Source organism: Emys orbicularis, chromosome 4 (assembly GCF_028017835.1).
Source record: "Emys orbicularis isolate rEmyOrb1 chromosome 4, rEmyOrb1.hap1, whole genome shotgun sequence".
Lineage (NCBI taxonomy): Eukaryota > Metazoa > Chordata > Testudines > Emydidae > Emys > Emys orbicularis.
The window spans coordinates 49970499-49990755 of record NC_088686.1 but is presented as its reverse complement, the minus strand read 5'-3'; the positions used below and the strand labels follow the sequence as shown (position 1 = coordinate 49990755).

The 20257-nt window shown below is 40.3% G+C and overlaps 1 protein-coding gene across 1 annotated transcript in view; it reads left to right on the top strand.

Moving 5' to 3' along the window:
• The window catches only part of AKAP6 (A-kinase anchoring protein 6), a 299187-nt gene extending 279318 nt beyond the window's left edge, over positions 1–19869 (top strand). The window contains exon 13 of the mRNA XM_065404219.1: positions 16486–19869. Coding sequence (XP_065260291.1) covers positions 16486–19869 — 3384 coding nt within the window. The remainder of the gene's footprint in view (positions 1–16485) is intronic.
• The last annotated feature ends 388 nt before the right edge of the window (positions 19870–20257 follow it).

The window sequence follows — 20257 nt, the reverse complement described above, 5'->3', positions numbered from 1 at the left end:
TACTATCTGTCAAAATGTATTGGACACTGTCATGGAGTCACTGGGTCAATGCTCTGGAACTACTCCATACAAAGCCAGCCAGGACTCTGGGGGAGCATGCCTCCTCTCTCTGACATACTGTCTCCAGGGCAAGAAGCTTACGCAGCTTCGACCTTCCTGAGTCTGACCTCGGAGCATTCAGCATCCCCTTCCACACCATGCGCTTCCCGCAGCGAGTCCACCCGGGCGGGGCTCCTGGTGAAGCCAGAGGGCCCTAAACCCCAACTCTGCAGTCAGATGTGACTCTCAGCCAGCAAAACAGCAAAACAGAAGGTTTATTAGTCGACAGGAACACAGCATAGGACAGTACTTGTTAGCACAGAAATCAGTGACTTTCAGCCAAGTCAAAGTTTCAAGCAAAGTTTGGAGATTCCCAAACCTGAGCCATTCTTTTTAGGTGACAGATCTGAGGAACTGTCCCAGATTCAGGTATCATTAGAGCAGGTTTTGGAACAAATTGATAAATTAAAAAGCAATAAGTCACCACGACCAGATGGTATTCACCCAAGAGTTCTGAAGGAACTTAAATGTGAAATTGCAGAACTAACTGTAGTCTGTAACCTATCATTTAAATCAGCTTCAGTACCACATGACTGGAGGACAGCTAATGTGACAACAATTTTTTTAAAGGGCTCCAGAGGCGATCCCGGCAATTACAGGCCTGTAAGCCCAACTTTAGTACCGGGCAAACTGGTTGAAACTATAATAAAGAACAATATTGTCAGACATATAGATGAACATAATTTGTTGAGGAAGAGTCAACATGGTTTTAGTAAAGGGAAATCATGCCTCACCAATCTACTAGAATTCTTTGAGGGGGTCAACAAGCATGTGGACCAAGGGGATCCATTGGATATAGTGTACTTAGATTTTCAGAAAGCCTTTGACAAGGTCCCTCACCAAAGGCTCTTACGCAAAGTAAGCTGCCACGGGATAAGAGGGAAGGTGTTCTCATGGATTGGTAACTGGTTAAAAGATAGGAAACAAAGAGTAGGTATATATTGTCAGTTTTCAGAATGGAGAGAGGTAAATAGTGGTGTCGCCCAGGGGTCTGTTCTGGGACCAGTCCTATTCAAAATATTCATAAATGATGTGGGAAAAGGGATAAACAGTGAGGTGGCAAAATTTGCAGATACAAAATTACTAAAGATTGTTAAGACCCAGGCAGACTGCAAAGAGCTACAAAAGGATCTCTTAAAACTGGATGACTGGGCAACAAAATGGCAGATGAAATTCAGTGTTGATAAATGCATAATCCTAACTATACATATAAAATGGTGGGGTCTAAATTAGCTGCTACCACTCAAGAAAGAGATCTTGGAGTTATTGTGGATAGTTCTCTGAAAACATCCACTCAATGTGCAGCGGCAGTCAAAAAAGCCAACAGAATGCTGGGAATAATTAAGAAAGGGATAGATAATAGGACAGAAAATATCATGTTGTCTTTATATAAATCCATGGTACGCCCACATCTTGAATACTGTATGCAGATGTGGTCGCCCCATCTCAAAAAAGATATATTGGAATTGGAAAAGGTTGGGAAAAAGGCAACAATAATTATTAGGGATATGGAATGGCTTGGAAAAGAGACGGTTAAAGGGAGATATGATTGAGGTCTATAAAATCATGACTGGTGTAAAGAAAGTAGATAAGGAAGTGTTGTTTACTACTTCTCATAACACAAGAACTAGGGGTCACCAAATGAAATTAATAGGCAGCAGGTTTAAAACAAATAAAAAGTATTTCTTCGCACCACACACAGTCAACCTGTGGAACTCCTTGCCAGAGGATGTTGTGAAGGCCAAGATCATAACAGGATTCAAAAAAGAACTAGATAAATTTATGGAGGAGAGGTCCATCAATGGCTATTAGCCAGGATGGGCAGGAATGGTGTCCCTAGCCTCTGTTTGCCAGAAGCTGGGAATGAGCGACAGGGGATGGATCACTTGATGATTACCTGTTCTGTTCATTCCCTCTGGGGCACTGTCCACTATTGGAAGACAGGATATGGGGCTAAATGGACCTTTGGTCTGACCCAGTAGGGCCATTCTTATGTTCTTAAGTCCATCTTGTGGGGAGAGGAGCCCAGAGCCAGGGCTCTGGTCCTCCCCCTGTGCCCCAAGCCAGCCGAGACTGACTCGCATCCAGCTGCCTGGCCCCTGCCCTTCCCTTTGCTCAGCCTCCAGCCTTTGTCTTGCTTCCTGGGCCAAGAGTCACCTGGTCGCATTCCCCTCCTGGGTCTCAGTTTACAAAGGGGAGGCCATAGCATCTGTGCAGGCAGTTGGAGCAACCCCCGCAAAAGTCACACACCCTTATTCCCACCACCTAGACATTGGTGCAATACACTGGGAAACTGAGGCACACACAGCATTTATTGCAAAACAGCAAAATTCACATAGGCTCAAATACAACATAACAAGGGGAAATCCCCACTTTGTCACAGACACAAAGAGAGGGAACAATTAAAATGTCTTTAAAAATTACTAAATTTTCATAATTTTAAACTCAAATATCTCAGGATCTTCTAAGGTCCTTCAGTGCTGTATTATCCTACACACTGAGGCGCTGGGAATCCTTCTTTCCAGTGTGTATAAAGCTCCCATCTCTGTTGTCACACAGGTGAAAAATTTTGACCATACCACACCTTTAAGCGGAGGGCTGTTGTCTAGCTTGCCGGGGAAGGGGTATAGCGCTTTACAGGCTGGGGTGAGAGAGGGGCTCGGAAGCGGCTCCAAAAGGGTCAGCGTGGCAAAGCTGACATATCCCCAGGGACTGGAAGGACTGGGGAATTTATAAGGGGCAGGCCCAACAAGAAAAGCCTCTTTTCCCCGGACCAGGTGGAGCGGCACCCACCCTCCCTCCCCTTAGAGCTGGCAAAATAGGTTTGGTCAGGGCCTGATGTGGGCATTGCACTAACCGCTCCTTTCTAGGGGGGCTGGCAAGGAATTTTTCCCTCACCACCAGATTGGCCAAGGTGGAGTGAGTGGTGCGGGGGGGTTTGGGGGAGGGTCACCTTCCCCACAGCAGGTTGGGGGGGAGGGCTTTGTTATGGTGAGAAGGGAAGGGAGTTAGGCTATGATATTGCAACTCATTATGTAAGTGTGGGGCGGCTGTCCAGTGCAGGTACTCTATAGGGAAGGGATACAGTGACCAGATAAATGTCTTGGTAAAGGGCTTAAAAAGGAGGTGTTTGTTAAAGGAGCAGAATGGGGAGGAGGGGTCAGGGCTCCTGTGACTGGTACAGCAGGGAGCCAACCCCTTTAACTTATAGCCCACCGTAACCCTTTTTCAAGGGTAGGGGGGATGGTAAGGTCCCAGCAATGGGTTGGCTGGGGGACCACAACAGAAGAAAGGAGGGAGGGGCTGGTGGAAGCCCCCAGGTGGATATTGAAATGATCATGGAGTTACCTGCACTGTACATGTTTATCTGCTGGGTAATCCCAGACATCTAATAATAAAGTTGCAGCCTGATTAAACCATATATAGTGTCTCCTGTCCTCCCTTCAGTATATCCAGGCAATAGACTTGTTCCTAGGCTGAATATTTCCCATCTTGTGCCACAGACCAGTGTCATTTTGGGTTTGGAGTGAGAGAATTTAACATTTGGTGGGAAGAAGACAACAATTCTTTGCCAAGCTGATTTTTTTTAAATGGTCGTTTACAGCTATTCATAGGTTTGGAATGCTGTCATGATGAGATCATCAAAAGTGCATGATAAATACAACTTACCACATGGCTTTTTAATTTATCATATGAATACCACTGCACATGTAGTGTATGCCCTTGTGGGTAATTGCATTGGACTGTCTGATTGGCACTTCACCCAGTAAACATCCCTTTGGAGCTGAATCTAACATTCTAAACTTCTGAGCAATTTCAAACAATTAACATATTTTCAAATCAACCTGTCACAAAAATGTTTCAGAAACGTTATTTTTTCATCCAATAATCACACTAGCTCTAGACTCAGAATGGGCAATATTCAGTCTCAAAAAGGCCAGAAATTGGAGTTTTAAACCATCATAAAGGGGAAAGTCAACATCAGAGTGTCTATATAAGGTAGGTTTAGTTAACTATAGTAAATGCTGGATATGTCACCAACTAGCAGATAATCTAGTCCACCTTTTTTTCCATGCTGCAAAATAAACAACAATGTAGTAATATTTTACTCCTGGGGGAATTCTGCACCATTGTGCCCATGCAGAATTCATGTTCCCCGCAGATTTATTTGCTTCCCCACAAAATGAATGACTTTCTGACAAGGAAGCTACAAGAGTGGTCATGCACCCCTCCCCAGCAGAGAAGGTGTATCGTTTCAGACACCTGGCACAGCCGGCGCAGAAGTAAATCACCCTGGGGGAGATAGGGCTGGGGATGCCCCATTCAGTGGCTCCTACCCAGCACCAGGCTTACTTGCTAGTCCCAGCTGGACTGGGGGCAGAGGAGGCCCTCCCCTGGCTGCAGGAAGCTCCATCCTTCAACCCCGCTTCCTGCCCCCATCGCTCCTCAACTGCGGTGGGAAGAGTCACTGTATGGGGAGCTGCTCCCTCGTCCATCCAACCCCTGTGCATCTGGAGCCCCCCATATCTAGACTCCCCCCGCCAAGCCACAACTTCTTGCATCCAGACCCCTGATGAGACCCTCCCTCCTGTATCCAGACTGCCCATCGAACTGCCCACACCCAGATTGCACCACACAGAAACTTCTCACCCCACATCTGTATCTCCCCACACTTGGACCCTGCTGGGCTGAGCCTCCCTGCCCCACAGCTGGATCGGGGGCCAGGGCTCAGAGTGTGTGCAAGGCTCTGTCCCTCTCACTGGCTATCTTGGTGCATCTGGCATGGAGGGGCAGGGCCCTGGGGTGTTTTTGAGGCAAGCCCAACCCATGTGCTGAGTCAGGATTGGGTACAGCCTCACCACTGAGTCTGTATCTCAGGCAGAGTGTGGCCACAGGGTGATCTCCCACCTCTGTGCATCCGGTGGCCTGTGCTCCCCACTGCCTTGATGGAGCTTTCACATTTATTTATTGATAAGTAAAATATACAGAATTTTAAAATATTGTGCGCAGGATTTTTATTTTTTTGCCACAGATTTTTTAATTTTTTGGCACAGAATTCCCGGAGGAGTTGTATATGTAAAGGTATTTCCACAGGTCTGAACACAAAGACATTCCCGTCTCCAAAAGTCAGTATATTAGAACTGTTGGCTGAATAAAACCTTCCTGAATAACAAAGAATGGGTACTGAGGTCAGTCTTAGTAGCAAAATATGTAATATTCAGAAAATGGAATCTAATGCACTTCCAATCTATGCAGAATATTAGAAGAATTGTCAACTACTGTTTTAGTACAGAAAATAACATCTATGACAAAATACAGGAAAATACACTAAGGGCCAGATTTTCAAAGGCACAGTACCCACGACTAAAGCCAGATTTTCAAAAGGGCTCAGTTCCCATTTAGTCAACTAAGGGCCAGATATTCAAAAGTGCTCAGCACATAGTAGCTCTCATTGTGACACTCCTGGCCAGATTCCCAAAAAGAACTCAGCCTTCAACATGAGCTCTTCTGGACCACTTATTTTGGTGTCTAAATGGGACCTTAGTGCTTTTGAAAATTCGAACCTAGTAGTGAGTTCTGATTCCTGAGTATTCCATCCTGAATGAAGGTGTGGCATGGATTCATTCATACAGTTGTGCTATAGCATGTGTCTCCTAGAAGCAATATTCTGGAGATTATATTTGTACCTAACATTCAGTGACCTCATGATTATGCTCTGGGCCAATGTTGTTTTTAAAAAAATTATGATAGAAAAACAGAAGCTAAAAAATATAAAGTAGCAGACTTGTACACTTTTGATCCTTTGAAAATGACTGTTGTATAAATTTAAATGCCTTGCTCATTGCATTGTATCTTTTATGGCCCCAATCCTGCAGTGAGTGCCATGAGGGTAGGATCTCAGCTTATATTTTAATATTCTCCTTGAAGAGTTAATAAGGAAAAGATTTTTTTAAAAGGGAAAGGAATCCTTTTTTCTAATGGTCTGCATAGTAATTACTTCTACCTTAAAAGTTCCTGTACTGTTGGATTTTAAGACTCTGATTCTGCAAACACTTATGCGTACGTATTTGCAGGATGTGTGGAAGTATTTGCATGATTGGGTCCTTAACATTCAATATTGTAGGACCTTTTATCTTAGAAGCTACATATCCCTCTAACACATATGCTTGCAGGATCAGAGCCTAGATCTGTAATATTTTTATATATACAAAAGCAATTTTAAGGAACTTTAGAGTTTTTAAAAGGTTAGTTATTTTGTTTCTCTGTCTCAGAAATCTGTATATTTGGATATATGATAGGGCAGACTGGCTTTACCAGTGGAGAAATATGAAAAATTGCACCCCTTTTTTAAACTGTGTAAAATATTTCTAATGTGTTTTTCTGTAAAATGAGGCATATACAGAAATTTATATAAAATATAAATGTACACCTTTATATCAATATTTATGCATAAATATACACACATATATATAAAATAGTAAAATGTAAATCATCAGTAAAAGTAAGTAATGATGTGCTGAATTTTGTTTCTCTTTATCTATATGACATTTGTGTCATCACTGTAGCTCTAATCCATATTCAAGTCTTCATGTTGGTGTGCAGTAATATGTAAATTTCCTAGCCAGCTGCATTAAGCAGTGTTTGTTTATTCTGTTTCTTTTGGCACTGCGTATAACTGAACTTGTGCCAAAAATGTGGCTGCTTCAGGGAACACTATTGGGGTAGAAGGAAGTTTTGAAAGGAAGCACACATCGTAAGTCTTTACTCTGTGAAAGAACAATATCAAAAAGTTTCTGTTCACAAAAATATCTGTATTAAGAATGGAAAATAATGTGTTTGTTAAGGTATAATGAGCAAACGGAATCACTTTAGAATGCTCTGTTTACATTGGCTTTGTAAACAAGGATACAATACTGAGAGGTTGCTGAATTTTGTAGTCAGAAAGGGTGGCCAAGATTAGAGAAAGATTAAAGTTGGAAGTTTAAAATAAATTATTTTAACATGGTATACTAATCTCTCAACACATAGCATTTAGCGGCATTTAAATTTAGACAGCTGTGGCATTTAAGTGTTAAAAAAAATTGCATTAATGATGCATAGAGCTATTTACTTACGCTGGCAGTCTTTTCAGTCTTCCAGTCTGACACTTCCTTTTTTATCCAGCCAGCTAATTTCCCCTCTTTTGTGAGGAGTAACTGTTTTCACACTACTGCTTACCCAGCAAGCCTCCTCATTGTTTCATGCTTAATTATCTTCTTGAGCTTCACCTTCTCCAGTAAGGGAGAAAGACTGGGCCTCCCCACAGCTCTAATGAAAGCTGGGTTTTATAGATGCACTGTGTGAATAAATGCAGTGTCTGATCTAGCAACATAATAAATGAGTTCCTAAACTTTATGGAGTCCCAGCTAATCCAGTGGGTTTACTCAACAATGCAGAAAGAAGCTGTATTTAAAAAAATGTTTTTTTATTTTAAAAAGGGGAGGAAGAACTTTAATTTACCATGGAACCGGACACCATAAAAATGTTCCAACATTACACAAAAATGCATCACAAATATTTGTTTCAGTGCAACTCCGAAAGTTTCTCCTAAATCATGTGGAAGCCTTTGAGCTGTATACATTAAATTTCAAGCTGGCATATTAACAACATTAATATTAATAGCCCTCTGCCCTTCACTTGTTACAGTGCTGTACAACCTCTGATTCCTATCTACACTTGTTACCACTCACAAACACCCAAACAGCAGTTGTGGAAAGATGTGCCTTTTTGCATTTTTGCCTAGCCAGACTGCTACCTTCCTCTCAAATGCTGGCTTGGCCACAGTTGTCCATTATTTTGTCACCTAGAGGTTGAATTTCTGCAAAGCACTTTATCTTGGACTGCCCAGGGAGGCTATAAGGAAGCCAAGGCAGTTACTACACGTACCAGCCCACTTCCTAAGCAAGAAAAATTGATGAGAGTATATAACACTGGTGCTTTGCACCCTATACTTGCTTCCACTACAATTCCAGATCCAGTTCAAAATTCAAAGCCCTATTCCTACTAACCTCCAGGTCTCCCTTATCTCTCACTACTGTCAACAGGGTGTTTCAGTTAATGGAGCCCAGAACAAGATGCCTGAAGCTCTAGGACGGAGAGGGTTCAGTGGAGACCTTCTGCTTTGGGACTTCTTACCACTGGAGATTAGGGCTGAGTTTGAGGCTTGCCATGTTTAGAACATATGCTTTGCCATAATGAAGGAGCCTGCAAAATCTCAGGAAAGTACTTTCCATTGTAATCAGTTTCCAATAATTATTCTCCTGAATCTCAATTTATCGTTAGGATGGACAGATAGTTCTCTTTGACACCATGGGGACTTGTGTATATGGGGAGATTGACTGGCAGAACTATAGTGGTAATATCATACTGCTCTAGCTATGTTGGTATAACTCTGTGTGTGGACACTCTGTTAGAGAATAAAAGTGACTTTTTTTTTATATAGTTATAACAGTATAATTACCACTGTAGTTCTGCCAGTTTGCCTGTGTAGACAAGCTCTTAGTTAAACTAGCACAAGTTTATGTGTAGACGAAGCCACAGAATTGCTCCAGTTCTGTGCCGTAACCATAAAGACTGTTCTTTCTCCTGTTAGTAAGGTGCGTGTGTGCATTTTGGTCCAAATCGGAGATGCTTCTGCAGGCAAACTCCCGCTAACTTGAATGGGAATTTATCTGAGTAAGACCTTAGGATTTGGCCTTTACTGCATATGCAAATGCATCACAAATTTCTGTTTTTGTGTTAAGCTGTGAATGCTCTTTCTAGGCTTTTCATTAAGGATTTGTGCTGGACTCTCTCACAAGAAGGAGAAAAATGCACATATGCCACAGAAGCAAAGGTGAGACCAAAATGACATTCAGGAACACAAAAAACCCTGTCATGTAACCTCATGACAGATGAAAAGAAAACTACAAAGCAGCAAAAGCAATTGCCAGTAAAATGTGCCATGTAGCCAGATGTTATCATCAGGGAAAAAAAAGCCCACTTACACAACTTGGCATGTAGGTCGGCGATTGTAAACCCTATTTGGATGACAATGTGATGGAACTAAAAAAGTGTCACCTTTTTTCATTGCAGCTTATTTTTGGATTCATAACAGTTGCAATGCTTGAATTATTTTGTTAAAGAGACCCTCTCAATGTGAATCTTGTGAAATTGCCTAATAAAAAAAAAATCCAGTTCCTGACAGAGCAGCTTTTAAATAGTGTATCCTGAATGTTTCTTCTGAAAAACTTCACAAAAGTTTTCCTCCTCCTCTGACAACATTTAAAAGGGTCTCTTCAGTAAGAGAGAAACTGATTAAGTCTCCTGCACAGGAACCCATGGGAGGATCTAGTTGTAGGATTGGGGCCCAACTGGCTACACACAGAAAGGGCTTGCAGTCCAGCTTGGGTAAATGCTACTCCAGGAGCAGAACAGGGACCAAACTGTCACCCAGTTTAGTCCCTGCTTCTCCAGTGATCTATGGGAGAAGTAAGTACACCAGCCATTTCCCTGGCACGGGTTATTTCCTTTTCCATGTTGGCTCAGCTGTGCTGACGGGGAAGGGGCTGAAGCCAAAACTCCACACTTTCCGCATTCACTTTCTCCCTGCACAACATGTGGCACATTGGATAGCCTATCGAGCTAAGTTAGGGGACTCCCTATGCCCCTTTACTCCCGGGTGCAGGCACACAGCTAATTGACCCCAAAGTGCTCCCAAATGCACAGATTAAACAAACTTTAAAAATAGAGGAAAAAATTGGAGGGGGGCGAGGGTGTTCCTCTGATTTTTTTGAATGACAATAATCCTAGGCTTTACTAGTAACTATAGTAAGTACACATTTTTCAGATAAGACTGTTTTTTCAAATTGATGCTGTCCCTTTAAAAATTCTTACAATTATTAATTCTGGTTTTTTTTAAAGTTGCTAAATGGCCTAGAGAAAAGTGTCATTTTAACAGCCAAAATTAGTATTGCTTCCACCTTTTATTTCTGTGTCAAGAAGAACCTGAAGCATTGACATGCCTGTGAGAAACTGAACAATGACAGAACATCAATTACCCCTGTCCTCCACTGGCAACCCTGTGCATGGACACCCGCAATTGAGCACAGCCCCACTGAAACCAGTGACTCTCCTCATAGGTGCAGGAATCCGCCCACACAGACCTTAGTGCGAAGTCTTGGCCATGCTGCTGGGATGGGCACTGTTATAAGAACCTGTATAAACAAATACTGCAGATAGAATAAAGGGGGTATGAGTGGCGGGAAGGATAATGGAGGGGGGGGATGGAAAATCTGTTTTTTCCCTATAGAAGTCCTCCTTTTGGTGCCTCAAAAATTGGACTTCACCCTCTTGCACACATAATGCCTGTTGAAGTAGATGGAATTTTTGCATGTGGAGAGTGTAGAACTGAGGCTAATTATTTCAAAGTAGAATAAGGGAAAATATGAACCTGAGTCCTGGATTTTTATTTTCTTAAAAAATAAACACAGATTTACAGATAAACTCCTGTTTTAACCTTAATTATAGTAAATAGATGTGTTAATGATTGGTTTCTCTAATGAGGTCCGGTACAGCATAACCCATCATATTGTAATGAGCAGGTCCTTTCAGCAATAATGCTTATTAATTATGAAGTGTAGTTGTTGAGAGAGGAGGACAGTTCGCTGGTTGGCTATCATACAAGGAGCCCTATTTAGAAAATGAACATAAGTGAAGCAGAAGTGAAGTGACTACTGTAAACATGACTACTTCCCTCAGCAGAAGTACTTGGCATGCTGGCATTTTTCAAAAAACAAAATCATGTTTGTCTTTCTTGAATGTGAATACATTCTTGGAGGTGGGGGATGGTTTCTTTCTTTCATTTCCCCCCATCCCATAAGTGCAGTTACATTTGGATAATTTGTACACAGCAATTGAGGGATTTTGTGGGAGCGGGAGGGGAACAGAGTTTATATTTATTATTGTAAAAGCTCTTTTTAATGTTAATTCCTTTAAAAAATATAATGGTACATGGGGGTTACACTACAGGACTATTTCACCAACACAAAGTATCTGTACTGAAATAGTACATGCAAATGAGAATGAAACACAGGGAATCATTGTTTAACTTTAATAATAACTTACTAGAGAAAAAGACAAATCCATCTCTGTATTAGTAAAGAAAACAGTACAGGAGAAATGCATTATCCTTTTAAACTTTTTTCTTAAACAATCACGGGATGAGGAAACAAATCTTTAAATGGTTTTACAGTATACTTCTCCCTGATAACATTTTTAGGGTAGATCAGTGGTTTAAGCAGTAAAGCCCGGATCTTACGAATATTTAAGCACATATTTAACCTAGCTCACATGAGTAGTTCTAGTGAACATGATAGAACTACTCATATGAGTAAGGTTCTGCATGTGCTTAAAGTTTTTGCTTGATCAGGGCCCAAGTTGCAAATACCTAGGCTCCCTAAAACCACACATGCAAATCCCAGCAGGGTGAATTCAACTTTTCACCTTCAACTTCCAAGTCAGATACAATTTACTGTCTGGTAGATTTCTGGATGGAACCTTAGAAGGCTATCTGCTGTTTGCTCAATGGCAATATTATAGAAGCAGTGGTATATATAATATGGATAGAAATATGTCTTGGCTTGTTAGGTCAAAAAATATTTCTCTTGTCTGCATGTGTGCCATTTGGCTGTTGCACTCCACACCAGATGGGGTTGCATTTAATAGAGTTGGTGTATAATTTGTGGTGTACTTTGTGATCTTTTGAGAATACGTATACTCTCTTAAATTATTACTTGTATTAGGCCAAATCCTGAGATCTTTACTCAGTTGGGAGGGGTTTTCAAAAGTGCTCACTCTTAGTCTTATTTTACAATAGATTTCAATGGGAGCAGTCAGGTCAACACTAAGTGCTTACCAAAATCCCACCCAATTTCTACTCTGTCCTTGGCCAGGCAAACTCCCATTGCTGGCAAGTCCCTTACCCCAGGATTCAGCCCATTATTTGATATGGGCCCTGAAATTAGAATTTAAATGCTGGGCCAGATCCTCAGCTGCTGTAAATAAAACTAGCTCCTCTGAAGTCAATGGAACTCCACCAATACACATCAGCTGTAGCTCTGTCCCACAGGGTTTTTAAGGATACTCATTGTTAAAAGGGTGAGATATATAAAACAAATTGAAGTGGTAAAGTACTGAAATATCAGGCAGCTTAAATACTCACAGGCAATCAGTTAAACCAGCTAATATCCAAAGAAGTATATGTAGGTATCATAGATTCCTCTCCCCAACAGTTTGATATCAGGTGTGAATGCCACAGAAGTTAATGGGATTTTTGTCGCTGACTTCAATGGGGCCATGATTCACCCTATACAACTCACCGTTGTGAAGAATCCTGATGCTCTCTAGAACTCTCAAGGTTGCCCTTCAATGGTAGTCCCGATTTGCTTGTGCAAGAATCAGAAAATGTTTTCACTATCCTTTGGTGTCTGGTTTTCAGGATCGGGACATCTGTCTATAATGGACTGTTCATTTCTTGGGTAATGTGACTCAAGGAGTGAGATCCTGGTCCAGAATAAGTCAAATGCCCCTGGAATCAGCAAGTGCAATTTCCATGGAGGAGCATAGTCAGCATTGATTGAGGTGATGTAAATTACATGGTATAATTTTGAAGTCAGTGCAGTTTTGCTAGTTTACACCAACTGAGGATCTGGCCTTTCATGCACAAATGGCCTATCTCAGTCATGCAGAAATCTTTTATTTTCTGGCGCAGTTAACTAAATACCCACCCTTTTGCCCTAAGACGTCAAGTAATTTCTAGCTATTTAATTCTCAGAATGGGAGAAAAATGGGAGAAAAATAAAATTAAAGAAGAAATTAGAGGGGAAAGTTTTATCATAGGTCATTGTCAGGTGTGTGGGACCAAAATAAATTATTGTAAAAAAAAAAAAAAACTCCTGAAAAACTGTCTGGAGTTATTCCAAACATTATCTCATTGAAAGCCAGCTTCGCATCTGTGCCATAGGAAGAAGAAGAAAGACCCACAACATTATAGAGAGATGAAAGGAAAGCAGTGAAAAGAAAATGCTGCCATTGCTTTTACTCCCTATCTTGACTGTCCTTCCAAGGAACATTAATTCAGACATTTAGAATGTAGCACAGACATTAGGGCCGACTATAGTGGGGAGGAGAAAGGCTGTGACTCCCACCCTCTGGGCGATTAGAAGTAAAGGTTCCATCTTGTCTGCAATTTTAGATGTTCTACTGAAAAATCCACAAGATCTAATGTAATAAAATAATCATAAATCTGATGCCCTGGCATCCTGCCTATGCATTTAGGAGCCTGTTCAGGAAGACATTTCACCTTACACAAACAAAGTCTTCTGAGATTTCTGGTTCCCCCCTGCTGCCATCATCAGTGCAACCACAGTGGGACGTGGTATGCCACACTGTTCAGCACTCCAATAAGCCATACACCCTCCCAGTTGCTGCTCTCCCAGGCTGATGTCATGGTGTCCAAACTCCTTCCTTTATTTGAGTAGCCTGCCCGGTTTTGTAAAAGGGAGGGGAAAATGTACTCTGTGGTCAACAATGTGAAATGATTTATAATAATGTTTCAGTGACTTGAGCTGGGTGTTTCTTCTTTCGGAAAAACTTACTCTCAGAAAACTGTATACATTTAAATGATAAAAAGTAGGCTTTGACGTAACAGAGCACTCAGTTAAGATGAATGGGCTGAGGTCACACTTTTGTGTGTGTTTTATTGTTTCAGTCTGTCTGACTTGCAGAACAAACAAGGGAGCAGAGTGCTAATTTACAGGGGGAAGGTTATCTTCCTAACCAGGAAGAGCCAAATGTATTTCTGAGAAATAAAATCAGATTCTGCAACACATAAAATCTGTGGAATCTGCTGCTGATTTCCTGCCTTCACAGATTTCTTTTTTGCAGTTGGCAGCAGCTTAAAGCAGTACAAATCAAATGAGTTTTGAGACTGTTTGTAGTAATGCATCCCAAATGCTAAGTGTAGAGTTGTCTGGAGTAATAAGAAAATCCAGAGAGAAAAATGGGAAAAATTAGTAGACTGTCTTTAGATAACATGTTTTAGTCTAGTTTTTATTTAATCGTAATCTTCCTGTGGCACTGAATGCTCAGGGTGTTGATGATTGGATATATGGATTTTTACCTGCAGGTTAATTGTTGGAATCTGGCCCAGGTTACCAAAATATAGTGGTAGTGACCAAATATAGGGTACCAACCATCAGAGTTGGGACCCTATATTCCCCATTTCTCCATTGGCAAATCTGAGTATAGCATTCAGCTCTCCAGGTGGATGTACATTGGTGCCCTCATCTACATACATCTAGCAAGCAGGTGTTTCAGCTGGGATTTCTGATCTAGTGAGCCATATTGAAGGGATCACGCACCTAAGTATCCTAGAAAAAAAAGAGTACCATAAAAATTCTTTATATAATAGACTCAGTGTTTGATAACTACACCCCCCAGTCCTCCTTTTTGCTACAGCCCAATTCTGTTTCAGTATCTTTCTAAATCAGCTGTGGTGTAGATTGTTGTTTGAGCACATGCTCAGCTCTGTACATGCATATAAGAAAGCACTCTTGCCTCAAGGAACTTACAATCTGGTTTAGACCCAGACAATACAGTACACCTGACAATACAGTACACAGGAGAGATCATTTCTGTGTAAGAATTTTTTCTGGATGGATTTGAAGGAAGAGCGACTGTGCCATATGTCAGAACAGGAAGACCATAAACAATTAAGAGCCATTAAACAACTAAGGATTGCAGACCATAATAACACTCTGTGCCAAGGAGGCTAAAGGAGTAGCTGACATAGGGCTGGCTAGCTATGCTAGCTTTGTGGCCACTTTGCACCTCAGGAGCAGTGCAAAGGGACTGGAACAGAGTCGAGGATCTGGGCCATTGTCTAAATGTAAAGATACTCAGCTGTAAGGCTGGTTTAAAACAAACATGTCAGGAAAATGTCTTCAGATGAATGCCATTGAAGAAAGCATTCAGCCTTACTATTCATTTCTTCAGTTGTGTTCTATCCTTGAGATCTACAGATCCAGACAACATCCTGACAAACCTTGAGCTATGGCATCATGAAAAGCAGTGTTATATTTAAGGACTTGAGTAACTGATTTCTCTTTCGCATGTCACCATCACCGACTGATAGTAGGTCTATCACAGATGAGCCAAAAGTCTTCCCTAAATTGTAATTCTCCCTTGCAAGATTACATGGGCATGGAGAGGAAAATGAAGGGGAAGATGCCATAAGATGAAATTCACTTGTGTCCAGAAAGCCAGCCCAAGATCTGTGTACCACTTAGGTTTTTTTATGAAAGCTTCAATGTGGGACTGAACGGGTGTGCTCTGGCCTTGTGCTGACTTTCTGAATGCGTTGCCATCATGTTTCCTTTCACAGAGATCTGTTTCTGTTTATCTCTAGAAGAAAATATTCTTGAGATTAGTTTTAAGTGTTGTATAAACATAATTGCAAATATTATTGGAAAGTGACAAAAGTCTTTAAAAAAAAGTCTAGCTCAGTTATTTATTAGCACTTTCCCAGAGTACAGTGTCAGCACAGACAATATTTGAAATGCATGTTGTATTTGATTAGACTGATTGATTGTTCTCACCACTGAGGATTTAGCATTCATTAGTCATACTAACCAGTCATTAGTACTGCCTTTATCAGCAAGCAAAGAATAAACAGAAATTCTAATAAAAATTCATCACAGTGAATGTACTCCATACCTAAGCAAGTTTTATGACTGTCAGTGTATTAGATTAGCTGTTATAACATTGGCAGCATAAAAGTTTCTGTTATAAAAAGTTTAAAATCCTTTAATGGTTGTTTACTTTTAATCTAGATTCTTTTAAATTTAAGTAGGCTATACAGATAATCTCTCTCAAATCCAATATAATAAAGTGCTAATAGTTATTTTTTACCTACTGATATATTTGTATGGGATCCCTTTTATCTATTAGTCTCGAGGTTTCTTTAGCAAGTTGTATTAACCTGATTTATCAAAAACAATCTTTATTGGAGAGAAATCAAAATCCTGTATAACAGGTTTTCAATCAAAGAGCAAATGTATTCTGGTATATACAGAAAAAGTACAAAAATGGAGACCATGTTTACATTTAATTGATTTCACTCTCATATGTCCATTTTAACTTTACATAATACATAACTCATTGGTATTTATATAATAGTGGTAAGTGCTCCAAAGAAATAAGCACTTACATTGAACACATGTAAATTAAAGGCAGTGAATTTATCCTTATTTCTCTAGAATGTTTTTTAATGTATAATTATTTTTTATCTTTGTAATTTTTTTACAGGAGCCCCTGAATGTTATTGATCCTGGTTTGATGGACCTAAATGGTCCAAATGAAGATGCATTAGAATGGGATGAAACTGATATAAGTCATAAGCTGATTAGCATTAATGAAGAATTAAATGAACTCGATCAAGAACAAAAGCAGGATCATCCAAAACAGAAATCTGCTTTAGAAGAATGTGGTGGTAATGGCTTGAATCAAGAAGAACATATCAGTGATCATGAAACTCCTCTGTATTGTTCCAGCATTACATCACCTCCTAGCCCTCACATTTACCAAGTCTATAGCCTCCACAATGTAGAGTTATCAGGAAAAAAACATATACCTTTCTTGAAAAAGACTTCAAACTTCCACAGTGTAACACAGTCTAATATTTCAAATAAAAGTCTTAAGGACTCCCCATTTTCCTCTACTAAATCTCTGCCAGACCAAATAGGCAGGACCACTTTGGCAAAACCATTCAATTATATGTACCATAGTGGAAACATAAGCAGACATTCTGAGAGTGAAAGCAGAATAGTCAGTGAAGGTGATACAGAAACTTCAAATGATTCTGAAATCTTTTTGATAAATGATATTGAAGGAACCCAGAGTAATCCTGAAATTGGGCCTCTGGAAGCCCACATGAGTGACATAGTTGATGTGATAAAACAAAAAATTAAACAAAAAGACGACGACCATATTACACTTTCAGATAATTGTCACTCAACTTCTTCTGCATGTTGTGCAAGTGGAAAAGAGGGAGATTTAAATGGTGCTACCCAACATATCTCTGATTGTTTGGAAGAAGAATTACAAGGAAAACATGATGTGTTTACATTTTATGATTACTCTTACCTCCAAGGCACCAAACTCAAATTGCCAGTGATGATGAAACAATCACAAACTGATAAAGCATGTACAGAGGGCACTTTACTTCATGGTTTTTATTTTGATAAAATACCCTGTAAAGCTGAACATCAATCTGCAGAGTTACAACCAGATGAGTTTATGCATGAACTTACTTTGGCAAGTGTCTCCAGAGAATCAGATCCCACTTCCTGCAAATCTGTGGAGGGTTCTAGGAAATTAACTGATATACAGAATGCAAAACAGGTTTCACGTTTATCTCATAGCTCTTCATTAGAATCTCTTTCTGTGGCAGGTGATTTGTTTGGCTCAAGTATTTTTAAAGCTGGTGATGGTCTTCAGCGAAGCACATCTTTGGAAAGCTGGTTAACTTCATACAAAAGCAATGAAGATCTTTTTAGTCATCATGGCTCAGGAGACATAAGTGCAAGCAGTGATTCTGTTGGAGAACTCAGCAAAAGGACATTAGACCTCCTGAATCGTTTAGAGAATATCCAGAGCCCCTTAGATCAAAAGATAAAGCGCAGCATTTCTGATATCACACTCCAAAGTAGCTCACAAAAAATGTCATTAGCCGGACAGGTAGCATTAGATATTGCATCCTCAATCAATGAAGATTCAGCTGCTTCTCTCACTGAACTCAGCAGCAGTGAGGACCTTTCTCTTTGCTCTGAGGACATTGTATTGCATAGAAATAAAGTGCCAGATTCAAATGCATCATTTAGGAAACATCTTAATCGGTCAGTAGCTGATGAGAGCGATGTCAATGTCAGCATGATTGTTAATGTCTCCTGCACTTCTGCTTGCACTGATGATGAAGATGACAGTGATTTGCTTTCAAGTTCTACCCTGACCTTGACAGAGGAGGAGCTGGGCATCAAAGATGAAGATGACGACTCTAGTATTGCAACTGATGAGGATATTTATGAAGAGTGCAATTTAATTTCTGGACTTGATTACATAAAGAATGAACTCCAGACTTGGATTAGACCAAAATTGTCTTTGACAAGGGAGAAGAGAAGATGCAACCTCAGTGACGAAATTCAGTGCAGTAAAGATGTAAGTAGCAATGAGACATCAAAAGCAATAGATACATTGAGCACTGAAACACTTTTGAATGGTTCAGTATATAAACTACCGGAAAATAATGGCAACAGTAAAAACGTATCAGATGGTCATGAACTGGGGACAAAAAGTCAGACTATAAAGGATAGTTCTCAGGCTGCTAAAGATCAGTTTGTGGATGACATGGAGAATGGAAATGTTGAAAATACTCCAGACAGTCAAAAGGAAGAGCTTATTAGAACTTCATCCACTCCCAAAAATCTTGGCTTACTTGATGGTAAGGGAGCTGAAAACGAATGTTGCATCTGCGAAGCGTTTACAGATAGTTTAGATGATTCACATATGGATGGTAAGGAGACTGTTCAACCATCAAATATATCCACAAGTCTTCTACAAGAATGTCAAAATCATCTTCAGTCTGACGATCATTGCATTGCTTATACTCCCATTAGAAAGCCTTGTATGGAGCCTGCATCAGAAATGAGAGGTATAGATACACAAGATACTTCTTTACTAAAATATTTACCTAATGATCAACAAAGCAGAACAAGCACTATTGAAAAACCTACCGATTGCTGTGTAACTTTTAAACCAAATGAAGCAGAAGAGAACACCTCAGCGAGTGGTAGTGATTCATGTTGCAATTGTGAATCTGTTGCTTTCGATAAAAGAAATGTGGAAGATTGCTCAGTGCACAACTTTGTGATGGAGATAATTGACATGGCATCAACAGCCTTGAAGAGTAAATCACAGCCTGAATGTGAGACAGCCACTCCTACTTCATTAACTCAGATCAAGGAAAAGGTAATGGAACATTCTCACCGGCCCATACAACTAAGAAAGGGGGATTTTTATTCTTATCTTTCTCTCTCCTCTCATGACAGTGACTGTGGGGAGGTAACCAAATACATAGAGGAAAAGAGCAGTACTCCAGTGCCACTGGACTTTGCAGATGAGAGAGAAAACATTGAATGTTTTTTTGAAGCTTGTCCTGAGGAAGAGCGAGTTGAGCAGCAGCCACATTTCTCTTCCGCTACTCCTGAAGGATCTCTGGCAGCAGGCAAAGTCCTAGAATTATTGGCTGAACCTAAAACTTCTGCTAAATGTAGTAGCTTTTCTTTCTTAAGTAATGACATTGATGTAAATGTGCCCAATCCTGCCAACCAAAAGGTATCAAACAATTTAAAAAATATTATTGATGATTCACTGACTTTGGATAGCCATAATGAAGGCTTAGACATGAATTCTCTGCAGTTTAGCACTAAAAAAAGAAGTACAGGAAAGTCCCTTGGAACTGGGAAGTCTAAAGGAAGTATTGCTGCTTCTGCAAAGGGTTCAGCTATAGGTTTTCAATTAAAGCCAGAGCACTGGAAAGATCAAGATGTATTGCACCAGGACACTAAAACACTTACTTGTGAAGAAAAACTCCTGAATCTTCACACTGAGAGGCACATTAATATGCACAGATAGAATGTAACCCTCCCGTGCACATACATTATCTCAAACAGGTATGTACTGTACAGTATGGCTTTGCATATGACTTATTTTTATATGTTTGTATAATGAAAGGGTATGAATAACCATCCAGGACTTTTGTTTTATGATAGCACCATGCTTTATATATATTTGATTGATCACAATCCAACCCCAGTTTACACACCTCTGGTCAACTAATGTATTCGAGACACTGGTTTTGCCCCTGGTTGTTGCATGGACTGAAGCTCCACTCCAGTAGAACACACAAAATCCATTGGAGTCAAAATTCTGTTCTGCTGATCTTGGAAATTCCATAGGGTTGATATTCCCAGGTAGCTCCCATTCTCCTTCTTATGCTGCTGAGCTGTCCAGCCTCGTAGAA